The sequence below is a fragment of the Anomaloglossus baeobatrachus genome, chromosome 1 (genome assembly GCF_048569485.1).
Source record: "Anomaloglossus baeobatrachus isolate aAnoBae1 chromosome 1, aAnoBae1.hap1, whole genome shotgun sequence".
In the NCBI taxonomy this organism is placed as follows: domain Eukaryota; kingdom Metazoa; phylum Chordata; class Amphibia; order Anura; family Aromobatidae; genus Anomaloglossus; species Anomaloglossus baeobatrachus.
In genome coordinates this window covers 670,904,498-670,924,135 of record NC_134353.1, presented here as the reverse complement: position 1 = coordinate 670,924,135, position 19,638 = coordinate 670,904,498, and the positions used below count along the sequence as shown (strand labels likewise).

At 45.9% G+C, this 19,638-nt stretch overlaps 1 protein-coding gene across 1 annotated transcript in view; it reads left to right on the top strand.

Annotated features, from left to right (window-relative positions):
• The window catches only part of TRPV4 (transient receptor potential cation channel subfamily V member 4), a 174,484-nt gene that overhangs the window by 91,650 nt on the left and 63,196 nt on the right, over positions 1–19,638 (top strand). Inside the window, exons 4-5 of the mRNA XM_075320041.1 lie at positions 4,161–4,313; positions 14,489–14,629. Of these exons, the coding sequence (XP_075176156.1) occupies positions 4,161–4,313; positions 14,489–14,629 (294 nt within the window). The remainder of the gene's footprint in view (positions 1–4,160; positions 4,314–14,488; positions 14,630–19,638) is intronic.

Genomic DNA, 19,638 nt, shown 5'->3' with positions numbered 1-19,638 from the left:
TTTTCTTGGGCATCATCTTTAGAAGACTTCTTTCTGGGATGAGAGCTATGCAGACTAATTTGATGCAGTGTGTGGTGTATGGTCTGAGCCCTGAAGGCTGACCCCCCCCCCCCCCCACCCCTCCTGTATCTTCTAGAGCAATGCTGGCCACACTCCTACCTCTATTTTGAAAAGACAACCTCTGGATATGGCGCTCAGCACGTGCACTTGACTTGATTGGTAGACCATGGAGAGACCTGTTCTGAGTGGAACATGTCTTGTCAAACTGCTGTATGGTCTTTGCCGCCATGCTGCAGCTCAGTTTCAGGGTATTGGCAATCTTCTTATAGCCTAAGCCAGGGGTCCCCAACTTGTGGCTCATGGGCCCATGTGTGGCTCACGGCCGTCTTCCAGTTTGGTGCATTAGCAGAAGGTCTAGCAAACCGCTGTGAAGAGCATGTCTCCATTTGGGGACTTTTGTGAATAGCAGTACGTAGAAGAGCAGATCGGAAAGGGGGGTATGGTAGGAACCCCTGGAACTTGGTATACTGTTTTGGTGTGATCTCTGTAGAAAACTTTGGCTGTCATACCGATAATGGGGGCTCTGGGTGTCACTACAGCGAGGGAAGAGGGAGCTGGATGTGGCTCCCGACCCCCTCTCAGAGCTGAATGTGGTTCCCAACCCTCTTTCAGATATAAATATTATTATTATTTATTATTATAGCGCCATATATTCCATGGCGCTTTACAAGTGAAAGAGGGTATACATAAAACAATCATTAACCGTACAAAACAGACTGGTATAGGAGGAGAGAGGACCCTGCCCGCGAGGGCTCACAGTCTACAGGGAATGGGTGATGGTACAATAGGTGAGGACAGAGCTGGTTGCGCAGTGGTCTACTGGACTGAGGGCTATTGTAGGTTGTAGGCTTGTTGGAAGAGGTGGGTTTTGAGGTTCTTCTTGAAGCTTTCCACGGTAGGTGAGAGTCTGATGTGCTGAGGTAGAGCATTCCAGAGTATGGGGGATGCACGGGAGAAATCTTGTACGCTATTGTGGGAAGAGGAGATATGAGAGGAGCAGAGAAGGAGATCTTGTGAGGATCTGGGGTTGCGTGCAGGTAGGTACCGGGAGACTAGGTCACAGATGTAGGGAGGAGACAGGTTGTGCATGGCTTTGTATATCATGGTTAATGTTTTGAACTGGAGTCGTTGGGTGATGGGAAGCCAGTGAAGGGATTGGCAGAGTGGCGAGGCTGGGGAGTAGCGAGGGGAGAGGTGGATTAGGCAGGCCGCAGAGTTTAGGATAGATTGGAGGGGTGCAAGAGTGTTGGAAGGGAGGCCAGAGAGCAGGAGGTTGCAGTAGTCAAGGTGGGAGATGATGGCTCTCAAGGTAAGAAGGGTTGGGTACCTCCAGCCTAGGCCATCTTTCTTTAGAGCAACAATTTGTTGTTTGTTTTTTTTTATTCAAATCTTCATAGGAATTTTTGCCACGACTGCCATGTTGAACCTCCAGTATGAGAGGTGATCCAGTGATCACTCTTTAACACACCTGTTCCCCATTCACACCAGAGGTCTTGTAACACGAATGAGTCACGGACACCGGAGACAGATAATGGCTAATTGGGCACAATTTGGGCATTTTCACTTAGTGGTGTACTTACTTTTGTTGCCAGCAGTTTAGACACTACTGGCTGTGAGTTATTTAGACGGCACACCAAATTTACACTATTTATAAAAGTTGTACACTGAATTCTTTACATTGTATCAGTGTTTAAAGGGAACCTGTCAGCAGAAATTTCGTAATAAACCTAAAAGATTCCCCCTCTGCAGCTCCTGGGCTGCATTCTAGCAAGGTTCCTGTTGCAATTCTGCCCCCTTTGAGAACTAAATAAATAGTTTATAAAGTCTTACTTTTTGTATGCAAATCTTTTTTTTTCTGTACACGGGGGCAGGCTCTCTTGCGTCCGTTATTCTGCCTCCTGCCGCTGTACGCCCTCCCCCATCGCTCATTTCCATACTGAGGACACTGCCCAGTGCTCACGAGGTCTTGCGCATGCACCGTGCCACTCTCGCGGTACTGTGCACAGTGTGACCGCTGGTGACGTGATACCACCGATCAACAGGGTTCATCTGGCCAGCGCTTACGCAGAATGGTGGAGGCAGAGGGGAAAGCGCAGGCACGAGATTATGGGCGGGTACTTGCTGATGACAATTACAGCGCCGCCCATAATCTCACGCCTGCGCAATCATGTCACCAGCGGTCACACTGTGCACAGTGCACAGTACCGCGAGAGTGGCACGGTGCATGCGCGAGACCTCGGGAGCACTGGGCGGTGTCCTCAGTATGGAAATGAGCAATGGGGGACGGCGTACAGCGGCAGGAGGCAGTATAACGGACGCAAGAGAGCCCGCCCCTGTGTACAGAAAAAAAGATTTGCATACAAAAAGTAAGACTTTATAAACTATTTATTTAGTTCTCAAAGGGGGCAGAATAGCAACAGGAACCTTTCTAGAATGCAGCCCAGGAGCTGCAGAAGGAGAATCTTTTAGGTTTATTACGAAATTTCTGCTGATAGGTTCCCTTTAATCTTCAGCATTGCCCCATGAAAAGATATAATACAATATTTACAAAAGTGTGAGGGGTGTACTCACTTTTAGGATATACTGTATTTATTTATGTATTATTCTTTTAAAATAATAGTATATTTGTAAATGGGAAAAATATATACTAATTTTCTGCTTACAAATATAAATAAAAAATAATTGTATAATGCCATAGAAATGTTAGAAGTTGTTTGTGATTTTAACATTGATAACGTATCCTTAGGATAGGTCTTCAATATCTGATCAGTGAGGGTATGACATCCGGCACACCCGCCAATCAGCTGCTCCCATTTTCGCTATCGGCCAGAACTACTCAGTTGCGATGCTGCATAGCACAACTTCGTCGACTGTATAGTGGCTGTGGCCAGTTACTTCACATCTTCTCCCTATTGACTTGAACGGGGGGCAGATGTGTAATTCTCAACCGCGGCCACTATTCAGTTGACGGAGGTGTGCTACGCAGCACCACAACTGAGTAGTTCCGACCAACGGCTGCAATTGGAGCAGCTGATTGCCGGGCGTGCCAGCTGTTGCACCCTCACTGTTCAGATATTGATTACTTAGCCTAAGGGTGGCTTTGCACGTTGCAACATCGCACGTGCGATGTCGGTGGGGTCAAATCGAAAGTGACGCACATCCAGCGTCACTTTCGATATCGTGTGTAAATCCTAGATGATACGATAACGACGCTTTTGCGCTCGTTAATCGCATCATCGGTGTAGGCTCCGACTTTTTCAAAATTACGCTGCCGCGACAGGTACGATGTTGTTCCTCGTTCCTGCGGCAGCACACATCGCTGTGTGTGAAGCCGCAGGAGCGAGGAACATCACCTTACCTGCCGCCGGCGGCTATACGGAAGGAAGAAGGGCGGGATGTTTACATCCTGCTCATCTCCGCCCCTCCGCTTTGTTGGCCACCTGCCATGTGATGTCGCTGTGACGTTGTACGACCCGCCCCCTTAGGAAGGAGGCGGGACGCCGGCCACAGCGCCGTCGCAGGACAGGTGAGTGCATGTGAAGCTGGCGTAGCGATAATGTTCGCTACGCCAGGAATCACAAGATATCGCTGCTGCGACGGGGGCGGGGACTATCGCGTGCGACATTGCAGCATCAGCTTGTGATGTCGCAACGTGCAAAGTCCGCCTAAGGATAGGTCCTCAATGCTAAAATTGTAGACACCTCTTTAAGCATAAGGCATATCTTTTAAGGAAAAGAGTTTTTTATGAACCTAAACAGAAGAATACTATGTTTTGGAGAAATTTTTAAGCCTTTTTACACTAACTTTTGAGGAATCCGTTGCCTGAATGCCATTGAAGAGTTCCGAAAATATAATTTTATAGTAAAGTGTATGCTAGCTTTATCCATATAGAAATACACTAGAAGTACTGTATAAAAGTACTAGTTATGGCAGCAACTGCATTTTTTGCTACATGAGTGACAAAAGAACTGCAAAATAATGAAGATTCCTAAAAATCCTACCTTTTTTTTTTTTATTAAATAAAAAAAAAAATTACAGTTTTTTTTAAATGTAATTAAAAAAGTGTTATATTGTGCTTTTTATTTTTATTTTTTTATCAGAGCCATCAACAGGGAAGACCTGCTTACCGAAAGCTCTGCTAAATTTACAAGGAGGCAAGAATGACACAATCCCACTCCTGGCCGATATTGCTGAAAAAACAGGAAATCTCCGGGAATTTATCAATTCTCCTTTCCGGGATGTTTATTATAGAGGTATTAAATATATTTCCATGTACTGTTATGGTGCGTCTAGTTTTATTGGAATTAATGGACGTAGATGTTGATTTTTAACATTAAAATTTGACTTTTATTTCAGTAATAATACATTAATGGGATTGTCTGGTTTGCAAACCCTATTTTCAAGGAATTCTCTAGTTGTCCATATTTTTGCATAATACTCTGCTGAATGCTCTATCTCCGAATTCCAAATGTTGGGGGCTCTCCCATATACACACTTTCAGCATGTGACATGGGTACAACTGCAAGAGGTTAAAAAGATATTGTCAGCGTGATTTTGTAATGTAATCTAAAGACCTAGCCATAGTTGCACTCTTTTACGGATTAAATTGATACATTATAGGGGAGAATCAGGAGGCCTTCATACAGAAGGGGAAGTACAAGAAGAAGTACAAAGGGGAAAATAAGTGTTTGATAAACTGCTGATTTTGCAAGTTTTCCCACCTACAAAGAATGGAGAGGTCTATAATTTATATTATAGGTACACTTTCACTGTGACACAGAATCCAAAATAAAAATCCCGAAAATCGCATTGTATGATTTTAAAATAATTAATTTGCATTTTATTGCATGAAATAAGTATGTGATACAATAGAAAACCAGAACTGGAATATTTGGTACAGAATCCTTTGTTTGCAATTACAGAGGTCAGACGTTTCCTGTAGTTCATGACCACGTTTGCACACACTGCAGCAGGGATTTTGGCTCACACTGCCATACAGATATTCTCCAGATCTTTCAGGTTTAGGGGCTGTTGCTGGGCAACATTGAGCTTCAGCTCCCTCCAAAGACTTTCTATTGGGTTCAGGTCTGAGCAATGGCTAGGCCACTCCAAGACCTTGAAATGCTTCTTACAATGCTACTCCTTAGTTGCCCTGGCTGTGTGTTTCCAGTCAATGTCATGCTGGAAGACCCAGCCACAACCCATCTTGAATGCTCTTACTGAGCGAAGGAAGTTGTCGGCCAATATCTCGCAATACATGACCCCAGCAATCCTCCCTTCAATACGGTGGTGAGGTTGTACTCATCCTTCTTCTTCCTCCAAACACGGTGAGTGGAGTTGATATTAAAAAGTTCTATTTTGGCCTCATCTGACCACAAGACCTGATCCCATGCCTCCTCTGGATCATCCGTATGGTCATTGGTGATCTTTAAACAGGCCTGGATATGTGCTGGCATGAGCATAGGAACCTTGTGTGCTCTGCAGGCTTTTAATCCATGACTGTGTAGTGTATTGCGAACGGCAATCTTTGAGACTGTGGTCCCAGCTCTCTTCAGGTCATTGGCCAGGTCCTCCTATGTAGTTCTGGGCTGATTCCTGACCTTTCACAGAATCAGCCTTTACCTCATGAGGTAAGATCTTGTTTGGAGCCCCAGACCAAGTAAAATTGACAATCTTCTTGTGTTTCTTCCATTTTCTAATAATTGCGCAAACAGTTGTTGCAGTCTCCCCAAGCTGCTTTCCTACTATCCTGTAGCCCATCCCAGTCTTGTGCAGGTCTGCAATTTTGTCCCTGGTGTCCTTGGACAGCTCTCTTGGTCTTTGCCATGGTGGAGAGGTTGGAGTGCGATTAGTTAAGTGTGGACAGGTGTCATTTTTTCAGGTAACCAGTTCAAACAGGGGCAATTAATACAGGTGATGAGTGCAGAGTTGGAGGGTTTATCAGATAAAAAATAACATGTCTGTGAGAGCAAGAATTCTTGCTGGTTGGTAGGTGATCAGATACTTATTTCATGCAATAAAATAATACTAATTAATTAAAAACCATACAATGTGATTTTCATGTTTTTTGTTTTTTTTTCTTCTGTCACAGTTGGTGTACCTACGATAAAAAATTACACTCTCCATTCTTTGTAGGTGAGAACTTGCAAAACTGGCAGTGTATCAAATACTTACTTTAACCTATTGTGTATGGGGACCTGTAGTTTGTAGAAGTCAGAGACTTCCTTATACAGTAGCCTGATCAGAGCCACAAAGAAAGATTGTGTAAAGCAGAGACAGTCTTTTCTATATTGGAAATAGTTTAAAATACATTAAAAATCTTTTGTGAATCGTACCAGAAAGGTAGTTTTTGCTGTTTAACATTGTAGCTGTTCACACAGAACATTGATATACTCGCCAACTAACTAAATGACTTCCTCTTCCTTTGCTGATATCTGTCACCCTCTTGCTGTTTGTTCAGTTAATTTATTTTGAAGTAATTAAAGTGAACCTGTTCACACGTTCTTACATATGGAAGTAGTGGTATAGCTGTGGCGCTTATTTTCCCCCAATAAAAATTATCCTTTTTTTTTTTTTTTCTTTCCACCCTCCCCATTAGAGCTCTAATGTAACAGTCATCACAAATCCAATGTACAAGTTGTATGCAAATTAGGCTGGGAGTGCGATGTGGCCTTGTCAATGCACATAAAGCGGCTCTCCAAGATTGTGATAAAATGGTGTTCATGGTATAATTCAAACCACAGGATGGTCATGTGTCCAGATGGACTGCAGACTTACAGCTCTTGAAACCTGTGTCTCAACTGACGAGCTGCATTACACAGATACTTCAGTTGCATGGGAGAAGGGCTGTGTTGTGTGGAGCAGATCTTCTTCTTGCTGAGAACAATGTCGGCTATGTCCAGCTTCATGCACCTCCTTCATGATCAGATCATCTACACACCTTCATCCTCCTTTGTCAGTCTGACAGCTTTATATTTGTAAAGAAACAACAAAGAGCCAGCACCAATGTGCACTAAGGCATCAAATATTCCAAACTGCATTATAAAAATTTTTTTTGAGATTTTTGGCAAAAAATTGCAATTTCTTGAGCTGCTTCGCCACGTCACGGCAAATCTCATTTGAAGCAGTCCTACACTAAAATATTTTTATAAAATGTGCCATGCGGCCTCACATATAAATAGCAGAACTGCTCTCAGCAGCACTCACCTGGTCTATTGCAGTCCCGTACCCATGACTGAGTCATGGCTGTGGGCGGGACAGGTCCAAGCAAATGCTGCATGAAGTATATATATAGCCTGTGGACAAAGCCTGATGACCCAATGTGAACAGTCACCAAACGCCAAAATCTATACAGATGGAATACATCCCAAATTGGGGTGCATAGCAAGGTGGGGGTCAACCACCGACCAATTCAACAAAGAAACAACAAAGAGCCAGCACCAATGTGCACTAAGGCATCAAATATTCCAAACTGCATTATAAAAATTTTTTTTTGAGATTTTTGGCAAAAAATTGCAATTTCTTGAGCTGCTTCGCCACGTCACGGCAAATCTCATTTGAAGCAGTCCTACACTAAAATATTTTTATAAAATGTGCCATGCGGCCTCACATATAAATAGCAGAACTGCTCTCAGCAGCACTCACCTGGTCTATTGCAGTCCCGTACCCATGACTGAGTCATGGCTGTGGGCGGGACAGGTCCAAGCAAATGCTGCATGAAGTATATATATAGCCTGTGGACAAAGCCTGATGACCCAATGTGAACAGTCACCAAACGCCAAAATCTATACAGATGGAATACATCCCAAATTGGGGTGCATAGCAAGGTGGGGGTCAACCACCGACCAATTCAACAAAGAAACAACAAAGAGCCAGCACCAATGTGCACTAAGGCATCAAATATTCCAAACTGCATTATAAAAATTTTTTTTGAGATTTTTGGCAAAAAATTGCAATTTCTTGAGCTGCTTCGCCACGTCACGGCAAATCTCATTTGAAGCAGTCCTACACTAAAATATTTTTATAAAATGTGCCATGCGGCCTCACATATAAATAGCAGAACTGCTCTCAGCAGCACTCACCTGGTCTATTGCAGTCCCGTACCCATGACTGAGTCATGGCTGTGGGCGGGACAGGTCCAAGCAAATGCTGCATGAAGTATATATATAGCCTGTGGACAAAGCCTGATGACCCAATGTGAACAGTCACCAAACGCCAAAATCTATACAGATGGAATACATCCCAAATTGGGGTGCATAGCAAGGTGGGGGTCAACCACCGACCAATTCAACAAAGAAACAACAAAGAGCCAGCACCAATGTGCACTAAGGCATCAAATATTCCAAACTGCATTATAAAAATTTTTTTTGAGATTTTTGGCAAAAAATTGCAATTTCTTGAGCTGCTTCGCCACGTCACGGCAAATCTCATTTGAAGCAGTCCTACACTAAAATATTTTTATAAAATGTGCCATGCGGCCTCACATATAAATAGCAGAACTGCTCTCAGCAGCACTCACCTGGTCTATTGCAGTCCCGTACCCATGACTGAGTCATGGCTGTGGGCGGGACAGGTCCAAGCAAATGCTGCATGAAGTATATATATAGCCTGTGGACAAAGCCTGATGACCCAATGTGAACAGTCACCAAACGCCAAAATCTATACAGATGGAATACATCCCAAATTGGGGTGCATAGCAAGGTGGGGGTCAACCACCGACCAATTCAACAAAGAAACAACAAAGAGCCAGCACCAATGTGCACTAAGGCATCAAATATTCCAAACTGCATTATAAAATTTTTTTTTGAGATTTTTGGCAAAAAATTGCAATTTCTTGAGCTGCTTCGCCACGTCACGGCAAATCTCATTTGAAGCAGTCCTACACTAAAATATTTTTATAAAATGTGCCATGCGGCCTCACATATAAATAGCAGAACTGCTCTCAGCAGCACTCACCTGGTCTATTGCAGTCCCGTACCCATGACTGAGTCATGGCTGTGGGCGGGACAGGTCCAAGCAAATGCTGCATGAAGTATATATATAGCCTGTGGACAAAGCCTGATGACCCAATGTGAACAGTCACCAAACGCCAAAATCTATACAGATGGAATACATCCCAAATTGGGGTGCATAGCAAGGTGGGGGTCAACCACCGACCAATTCAACAAAGAAACAACAAAGAGCCAGCACCAATGTGCACTAAGGCATCAAATATTCCAAACTGCATTATAAAAATTTTTTTTTTGAGATTTTTGGCAAAAAATTGCAATTTCTTGAGCTGCTTCGCCACGTCACGGCAAATCTCATTTGAAGCAGTCCTACACTAAAATATTTTTATAAAATGTGCCATGCGGCCTCACATATAAATAGCAGAACTGCTCTCAGCAGCACTCACCTGGTCTATTGCAGTCCCGTACCCATGACTGAGTCATGGCTGTGGGCGGGACAGGTCCAAGCAAATGCTGCATGAAGTATATATATAGCCTGTGGACAAAGCCTGATGACCCAATGTGAACAGTCACCAAACGCCAAAATCTATACAGATGGAATACATCCCAAATTGGGGTGCATAGCAAGGTGGGGGTCAACCACCGACCAATTCAACAAAGAAACAACAAAGAGCCAGCACCAATGTGCACTAAGGCATCAAATATTCCAAACTGCATTATAAAAATTTTTTTTGAGATTTTTGGCAAAAAATTGCAATTTCTTGAGCTGCTTCGCCACGTCACGGCAAATCTCATTTGAAGCAGTCCTACACTAAAATATTTTTATAAAATGTGCCATGCGGCCTCACATATAAATAGCAGAACTGCTCTCAGCAGCACTCACCTGGTCTATTGCAGTCCCGTACCCATGACTGAGTCATGGCTGTGGGCGGGACAGGTCCAAGCAAATGCTGCATGAAGTATATATATAGCCTGTGGACAAAGCCTGATGACCCAATGTGAACAGTCACCAAACGCCAAAATCTATACAGATGGAATACATCCCAAATTGGGGTGCATAGCAAGGTGGGGGTCAACCACCGACCAATTCAACAAAGAAACAACAAAGAGCCAGCACCAATGTGCACTAAGGCATCAAATATTCCAAACTGCATTATAAAAATTTTTTTTGAGATTTTTGGCAAAAAATTGCAATTTCTTGAGCTGCTTCGCCACGTCACGGCAAATCTCATTTGAAGCAGTCCTACACTAAAATATTTTTATAAAATGTGCCATGCGGCCTCACATATAAATAGCAGAACTGCTCTCAGCAGCACTCACCTGGTCTATTGCAGTCCCGTACCCATGACTGAGTCATGGCTGTGGGCGGGACAGGTCCAAGCAAATGCTGCATGAAGTATATATATAGCCTGTGGACAAAGCCTGATGACCCAATGTGAACAGTCACCAAACGCCAAAATCTATACAGATGGAATACATCCCAAATTGGGGTGCATAGCAAGGTGGGGGTCAACCACCGACCAATTCAACAAAGAAACAACAAAGAGCCAGCACCAATGTGCACTAAGGCATCAAATATTCCAAACTGCATTATAAAAATTTTTTTTGAGATTTTTGGCAAAAAATTGCAATTTCTTGAGCTGCTTCGCCACGTCACGGCAAATCTCATTTGAAGCAGTCCTACACTAAAATATTTTTATAAAATGTGCCATGCGGCCTCACATATAAATAGCAGAACTGCTCTCAGCAGCACTCACCTGGTCTATTGCAGTCCCGTACCCATGACTGAGTCATGGCTGTGGGCGGGACAGGTCCAAGCAAATGCTGCATGAAGTATATATATAGCCTGTGGACAAAGCCTGATGACCCAATGTGAACAGTCACCAAACGCCAAAATCTATACAGATGGAATACATCCCAAATTGGGGTGCATAGCAAGGTGGGGGTCAACCACCGACCAATTCAACAAAGAAACAACAAAGAGCCAGCACCAATGTGCACTAAGGCATCAAATATTCCAAACTGCATTATAAAAATTTTTTTTGAGATTTTTGGCAAAAAATTGCAATTTCTTGAGCTGCTTCGCCACGTCACGGCAAATCTCATTTGAAGCAGTCCTACAAATGAGATTTGCCGTGACGTGGCGAAGCAGCTCAAGAAATTGCAATTTTTTGCCAAAAATCTCAAAAAAAATTTTTATAATGCAGTTTGGAATATTTGATGCCTTAGTGCACATTGGTGCTGGCTCTTTGTTGTTTCTTTGTTGAATTGGTCGGTGGTTGACCTCCACCTTGCTATGCACCCCAATTTGGGATGTATTCCATCTGTATAGATTTTGGCGTTTGGTGACTGTTCACATTGGGTCATCAGGCTTTGTCCACAGGCTATATATATACTTCATGCAGCATTTGCTTGGACCTGTCCCGCCCACAGCCATGACTCAGTCATGGGTACGGGACTGCAATAGACCAGGTGAGTGCTGCTGAGAGCAGTTCTGCTATTTATATGTGAGGCCGCATGGCACATTTTATAAAAATATTTTAGTGTAGGACTGCTTCAAATGAGATTTGCCGTGACGTGGCGAAGCAGCTCAAGAAATTGCAATTTTTTGCCAAAAATCTCAAAAAAAATTTTTATAATGCAGTTTGGAATATTTGATGCCTTAGTGCACATTGGTGCTGGCTCTTTGTTGTTTCTTAGCTTTATATTTGTACACTGAGACTGACTGCACAGAATGGGTCTCGTGAGCTGTATGTCTTCAGTCTCCAGCCCATCCTGACAAATAACTAGGACAGACTGCAGTTTGATTTACCGTATTTTTCGGACTATAAGACACACTTTTTTTTCACCCTCAAATGTTAGGGGAAGTGGGGGTCTGTCTTATAATCTGAATGTAGGGCTGCTGGGAATGAGGGTGCTGCGGTGGAGCGGGTCATCAGTGCCTGCCGTAACCACGTGGGCCCGCTCATTTCATATGCATCCATCCTCCCGCCCATCATCTCTCAGCGCTGAAGCTGGCGCTGCAGGTGGACGGGGTGATGGGCGGGCGGTGCACACATAGTAAACAGCTGGTCCGCATGATCACCCCTGGCAACTATAGCCTGGAGTGATCATGTGCGGCTATATTAACTGTCCCCTGCACATCATAATCAGCGCAGGGGGCATTGAATAAGTACGGTATACTCACCGTTCCCTGCAGCATCACGATGTCCTCCTTTTTGCCGGCCCGCTGATCTGTGTAGAGAGCGGTGAGCACAGGGATGACGTTAAGCCTGTGTGCATCCCTCTCCCCACACATCAGCGGCCGGCAGACAGGAGGACATTGCGATGCTGCAAGGAATGGTGAAAGGCTCCACACAGGTCAGCGGCACTGCTGCTGATACAGATGGGAAGACGAGCGATGCTGCTGGAGTGAGGAAGGGTGAGTATAAACGTTTATTTTTTTCTGTGCCATAGGATACAGGCCATAATGCAGGATGGGGGCATATATCAGGATTGGGGTATATTATGAGCAGGATGGGGTTATATTATGAGCAGGATGAGGGTCTATAGCAGGATGGGGCTATATTATGAGCAGGATGGGGGTCTATAGCAGGATGAGGGACATATATACAAGGATGGGGATTATATACAAGACAGGAGGATCATTACCAGGATGGGGTACCTTAGTAGAGAATTTGGGGACATTACCCGCATAAGTGTCAGCAGCAGATCCTCGCCCCATTACAGTGTGTCATTGTCGCGGGCGGAGGAGGGGACGCCGCGCTCTCCCACTGCTCGGGTCCGGCTGCCGCTGCTGCTGCGGCCTGCTGCTGCTCGGTGGCTCGAGCGATGGGCCGGATCCCGGGGACTCGAGCGGCGCTCATCGCCCATGAGTGAAAGGGGATTTGTTTTTGGGATAGTTTATTGTCCGTGACGCCACCCACGGTTGTGGTGATTGTGTGGACACCACCGCTGCTCTGTATGGGGATCCCGGGAGCGGTGACAGGGAGCAGCAAAGTTGTTAATTCTCCTCTCCGTAGGTAGGGGGTGGTTGTCCCGGGGCCCAGTGATGAGGTGGGGAATGCTGGATGGCAGGGCCGGTGCAGGGCTTGGTGGGGTGCAGGGACGCGGGGGCAGCGCTGTGCCTCACGGCACTGTGGTACTCACTCAGCCTGAGACGGGGACACTGTTCTCGGTAAAACACACGGCTGGAAAGACGGTTCCCACGGACGGCTGCTGTTGCTTTTCCCCAGTAGTTGACGGTGACGGTCCCTTTTCCTGCACCTAAGATGATGATGGTAGCGATGGGTTCCCACCGGTAACCCGCTCCCCGGCTTGGTTATGTGCCGGAGGAGCCCCTTTTTGCCCGCAGGCGCTGGCCCTGAGAAACTGATGCCTTGGCGGTGGCGGTGTCTCTCTCTAACGGTCGGACTGTTGCCTTCAATCGGGACTTGGTTGTTGGGAGACCCAGAGGTCCCCTTCACTGACGGATTTGGCAAATTCACGGCGACTCCTAGCCTTGCCGGGATCCGAAAGGCCCCTGCCAATGGTGCTGACTGCTCTTCGTATACCGCTCCGGTACCGCCGGGCCACCACCCGTCCACGGTCCTTCCGGCAACCTCCAAGCAGCCTCTCCTGCAGACAGTCACTGGAGTCTGCTGACCTTGCTGTCTCAGTCCGGGGCACACACCCGGACCAACTTCAGGCTTTCTTAACTGTTACTGTCTCTTCCACTTTACTCCTCTCACTTGCTCCTCTACCTCTTCCTTTCACTTCCTAAACTCATCTCTCTTCCTCCTCCAAACTCTAACTGCCTGGTTCTCCCGCCTCCAGGGCTGTGAACTCCTCGGTGGGCGGAGCCAACCGCCTGGCCCACCCCCTGGTGTGGACAACAGCCCCTGGAGGAAGGCAACAAGGATTTTTGGTTAGCTTTGGTGTACCTAACTGGGGTGTAGGGTGTGGTGGTGTAATGACCTGTGACCCCTGGCGTCACATCATTACCACATTTTTTGCTTAAAATTTTATTTTCCTATTTTCCTCCTCTAAAGCCAGGGTGCGTCTTATGGTCCGGTGCGTCTTATAGTTTGAAAAATACGGTATATTATAGATGCCATTTCATCACTTTGTCAGAGAACCCTTTTAAAAGCAGCAATTCCAGCATGATATGTATATGGCTTCTCCCTCAATTTCTCATAAATTGCACATCAGATCTTTACAATAAAGGTGACATTTGTATCAGAGAACACGTGGCCACACAACCATACAACTGTTTCCATATGTAAAAACGTGCTGACTTGTCCCCTTTAAGTTGGCAACTATGCATAAAACTTTTTCTTATTATGCAATTGTGCACTATATTTATTTCTCTACATAATTTTAAATTCACTTTTAATGTAAAATAACAGACACGATAAACGGCATAAAAATACCTGAACATAATCCATGGTGCTATCTTATATTTCAAGTTTTTAGCAGCATTTTTTGCTTTCTTCCTTCAGGGCAGACCGCTCTACACATAGCTATTGAAAGACGCTGTAAGCATTATGTGGAGTTGCTGGTAGAGAAGGGAGCCGATGTCCATGCTCAGGCCAGAGGGCGATTCTTTCAACCAAAGGATGAGGGTGGATATTTCTACTTTGGTAAGTTTTGAGCTGCTTTTTGTTCTAAACTTGTCCTATGTATTTGCTGTTGATATTATTGCTAGTATTGCTGTACTTTTATAGTGTGGGACAATGTCATGGGTTAAGCTTTTATCATTAGCAGGAGGTACTGTATATTACAGCTGTCACTCTGCTGCAATGGCCTGGACCTGAGATACAGTAACTGTTATCCATTCACCACTTAAATGCTGTAATCTATAGCGACTGCAGTATTAAAGCACCACTCCAGCCTTATTTTAAATTTTATTTCAGTGCTGGAGTGGTACTTTAAATGTAAATCCCATGTCTTAAACTCACCTGCAGCCATCTTCGTCTGTTGCAGGCAGTTCCAGTGTTTCATGGAGCACATAAGAGGTCACAAATCAATACAAGTGTATGAGTAGGTCCTTTTGGATCTCGTGGAGTTGCAATGAGCGCTTGTGATTAGAGTTGAGCGGATTGGTCCGGCGGATCAGTGGCGGGTTGACAAGGAAGTCCGAAATCCAATCCGGAATCCGGGCCAATATATGTCAATGAGGAGCGGAATCGAGAGAGATCGAGAGCGCGAGAGAGAGAGCGCGAGAGAGAGAGAGCGCGAGAGAGAGAGAGCACGAGAGAGAGAGCGCGCGAGAGAGAGAGCGCGCGAGAGAGAGAGCGCGCGAGAGAGAGAGCGCGCGAGAGAGAGAGCGCGCGAGAGAGAGAGAGCGCGAGAGAGAGAGAGAGCGCGAGAGAGAGCGCGCGCGAGAGAGAGAGGAATCAATTATGAATTATCACTCTGAGATGCAATCACTGTTATGGCAGCTGGGGCTTATAATTTGCCCCAAAGTGTCCCATTTGCAAAATACTTTTGAGTCTGTATAAATTTGGAATTGTCGGCACTATATTGACTTGCAAAATGAAAATGTAAAACATAATTTATAACATACAGGGGACACTATACAAACAAAAAAACAAAAGATTTCTTTACATAAAATTTGCTGTTTTTTTTTTTTTTTTTCCTCTCTAAACTTATAACCACAACTCACCCTGCAAAAAAAATGCTTACAAAAAATCACAATCAATCATGAAAGCCACAACTGACCAGGGTGCTCAAGGGTTAAATACCTTTTGCGTGAACAAAATCTAATATTGTCTGGACTGCTTTCCTTTGTTTAGCATGGGTGACTTTCTTGTAAATGTCAGTAACAATCATTTTGTACCATTTGGACTTAGAACAGGAAATTAATGTCTCACACTGTTTCCTTTTTACAATCTGTTTGCTCCACATATTTTGTTTTAGTATAAGTGGGCCCTATGGCAAGCTAAATTGATAAATTTTTTGATGTAGTAGAAGATTACATTAAAGAGTTTTTCCACTACTAATGTGGTCCTCTTTCTTTTATCCTAAGGGTACCGTCTCACTAAACGACGTACCAGCGATTCCAACCATGAAATGACCTGGTCAGGATCGCTGGTGCGTCGCTACATGGTCGCTGGTGAGCTGTCAAACAGGCAGATTTCACCAGCGATCAGTGACCAGCCACCAGCGACTCGTGGAAACGATTCTGCGCTTGGTAACCAAGGTAAATATCGGGTAACTAAGCAAAATGCTTTGCTTGGTTACCCGATATTTACCCTGGTTACCAGCGCACACCGCTTAGCGCTTGCTCCCTGCACTCGTAGCTAGGGCACACATCGGGTTACTAAGCAAAGCGCTTCACTTAGTTACCCGATGTGTACTCTGGCTACGTGTGCAGGGAGCCAGCACTGACAGCCTGAGAGCGGCATACGCTAGTAACCAAGGTAAATATCGGGTAACCAAGCAAAGCGTTTTGCTTGGTTACCTGATGTGTACCTTGGTTATCAGCGTCCACAGCTTCCAGATGCCGGCTCCCTGCTCCCTGCACATTCAGATCGATTCAGATCGATTGCTCTCTCGCTGTCAAAGACAGCGATGTGTGCTTCACAGCGGGAGAGCAACGAGCAAAAAAATTAACCAGCACTGTGTGTAACGATCAGCGATTTCACAGCAGGGGCCAGGTCGCTGCTTAGTGTTACACACAGCGAGATCGCTGATGAGGTCACTGGTACGTCACAAAACCTGTGACTCAGCAGCGATCTCGCTATGTGAGAAGTACCCCTAACTCTTGCTAACTTACACTTTCTTAATTTACTTGTGCTAGGAGAGTGAAACGTGATCTGGGCTTGCCTGCCTAGACTGTTGTCTTTCACAGAGAGGCATGCCCGCCGCCAACAGGGTAATGCCCTGCTCACTTTGTTCGATTCCAGTCTGCAACCCTAAAGGTACCGTCACACTAAGCGACGCTCCAGCGATCCCACCAGCAACCTGACTTGGCAGGGATTGCTGGAGCGTCACTACACGGGTTGCTGGTGAGCTGTCACACAGGCAGATCTCACCAGCAACCAGTGACCAACCCCCAGCCAGCAGCGACGCGTGGAAGCCATGCTGTTCTTGGTAACTAAGGTAAATATGGGGTAACCAACCCGATATTTACCTTGGTTACCAGCGCACACCGCTTAGCGCTGGCTCCCTGCACTCCTAGCCAGAGTACACATCGGGTTAATTACCCGATGTGTAGTCTGGCTATGTGTGCAGGGAGCCGGCACTCGCCGCGTGAGAGCGCTGGTAACGAAGGTAAATATCGGGTAACCAAGGAAAGGGCTTCTTTGTTACCCGATTGTTACATTAGTTACCAGCGTCCGCAGAAGCCGACTCCCTGCTCACTGCACATTCAGTTGTTGCTCTCTTGCTGTCACACACAGCGATGTGTGCTTCACAGCGGGAGAGAAACAACTAAAAACTGGTCTAGGACATTCAGAAACAACCAGTGACCTCACAGCAGGGGCCAGGTTGTTGCTGGATATCACACACCGCAACATCGCTAGCAACATCGCTGTTGCATCACAAAAGTCGTGCCTCAGCAGCGATGTTGCTAGCGATGTTGCTTAGTGTGACGGTACTTTAAGGATCAAATCTATAACAATAGTAACGGTATTTATGAGCCTCTTGGCAATAAGATTAGAGGAGCAGGTAGATAGCAGAAGTGTATTAGGAAAGTGTTAGTTAGGTACAGTAAAGGCCCCGTCACACTAAGCAACATCGCTGCTAACGAACAACTTTTGTGACGTTGCTAGCGATGTTGCTGTGTGTGACATCCAGCAACAACCTGGCCCCTGCTGTGAGGTCGTTGGTTGTTGCTGAATGTCCTGGGCCATTTTTTAGTTGTTGCTGTCCCGCTGTGAAGCGCAGATCGCTGTGTGTGACAGCGAGACAGCAACAACTAAATGTGCAGGCAGCAGGAGCCGGCTTCTGCGGAGGCTGGTAACCACAGTAAACATCGGGTAACCAAGAAGCCCTGTCCTTGGTTACCCGATATTTACCTTTGTTACCAGCCTCCGCCGCTCTCACTGTCAGTGCCGGCTCCTGCTCTGTGCACATGTAGCTGCAGGACACATCGGGTTAATTAACCCGATGTGTGCTGTAGCTAGGAGAGCAAGGAGCCAGCGCTAAGCATTGTGCGCTGCTCCCTGCTCTGTGCACATGTAGCTGCAGCACACATCGGGTAATTAACCCGATGTGTGCTGTAACTAGGAGAGCAGGGAGCCAGTGCTAAGCAGTGTGCGCTGCTCCCTGCTCTGTGCACATGTAGCTGCAGTACACATCGGGTAATAAACCCGATGTGTGCTGTAACTAGGAGAGCAGGGAGCCAGCGCTCAGTGTGCGCTGCTCCCTGGTCTCTGCACGTGTAGCTCCGTGCGCTGGTAACCAAGGTAAATATCGGGTTGGTTACCCGATATTTACCTTAGTTACCAAGCGCAGCATCTTCCACGCGGCGCTGGGGGCTGGTCACTGGTTGCTGGTGAGCTCACCAGCAACTCGTGTAGCGACGCTCCAGCAATCCTTGCCAGGTCAGGTTGCTGGTGGGATCGCTGGAGCGTCGCAGTGTGACATCTCACCAGCAACCTCCTAGCAACTTACCAGCGATCCCTATCGTTGTTGGGATCGCTGGTAAGTTGCTTAGTGTGACTGGACCTTTAGTGTGACATCAGTTTGAGGCCACTGGCTCAAAATTGGTATCTTGAACCGATTTAGGCACAATCCACTCCGTTTGGCAGGACCATGAAAAAACCCTATACAGGGATCTGGATTTACAACTCAGTCCAGGAGATTGCTGCCAATGGATGGACTGCCACCCCGAGGTACGAACCAAAGGCAGGAATGGTTACCAAGCAGGAACAAAGCTGGGTGGTCACAAAAAGGCCCAAATTAGGATCCGTTAGAGAAGTCTGGGTGCTGGCTAAAAACTGAGATGACAGCAAGTACAAAATCGATAGGCAGGAGAAGCGTCTAAAAAACAGACCGAGGTCAATCAGAAAAAAAAAAATACAGAGCAGGAGAACTACCAGACCTAACCAGGGAAACAAGCTATATCTGGCAGCTTCAAGCATAAAGCTGGAAGCTTAAATAGGGTGTGGTGCTTTCTCATAGGCTGAAGCTAGGAGCTGACAACTTCAGCTGGACAGCACACACCCACTCTGTCAGACTGGAAAGTACTGCAGCACCCAGCCACTCTAACCTTAGAGGATGAGCAAGAGCCTATGCTGTCCACAGTTTCTGGCTCTGACTTCTCTTCTATCACCAGCACCATCTACAGCGTGAATACAGCGGCACCTGATGACAGAAGAAGATGTCGCAGGAGCAGGCTCTGGCTGAGATGTGACTGTTAAAATAAAAGAAAGGGGGTCACATTTAGTAGTCAAAAACTTCTTTAAGAAAAATAAAATAATTTTACTGTGTAATGACATTTATACAAAGCATTGCTGCTTCCCACATGGCTCTAGAGCACTCAGTAGGCAAAAATGAACCCCTGAACCCTGGATCAATATAGTGATCCTTGGGCAGTTTCCCAAGACACTCGATCATCTGCCTGTAGTCTGAAAAGTTGCATAGTTGGTGTGTCGCCCTGGGCAAGCCAGGGGACACAGGTCATCACACCACCACACCCTAC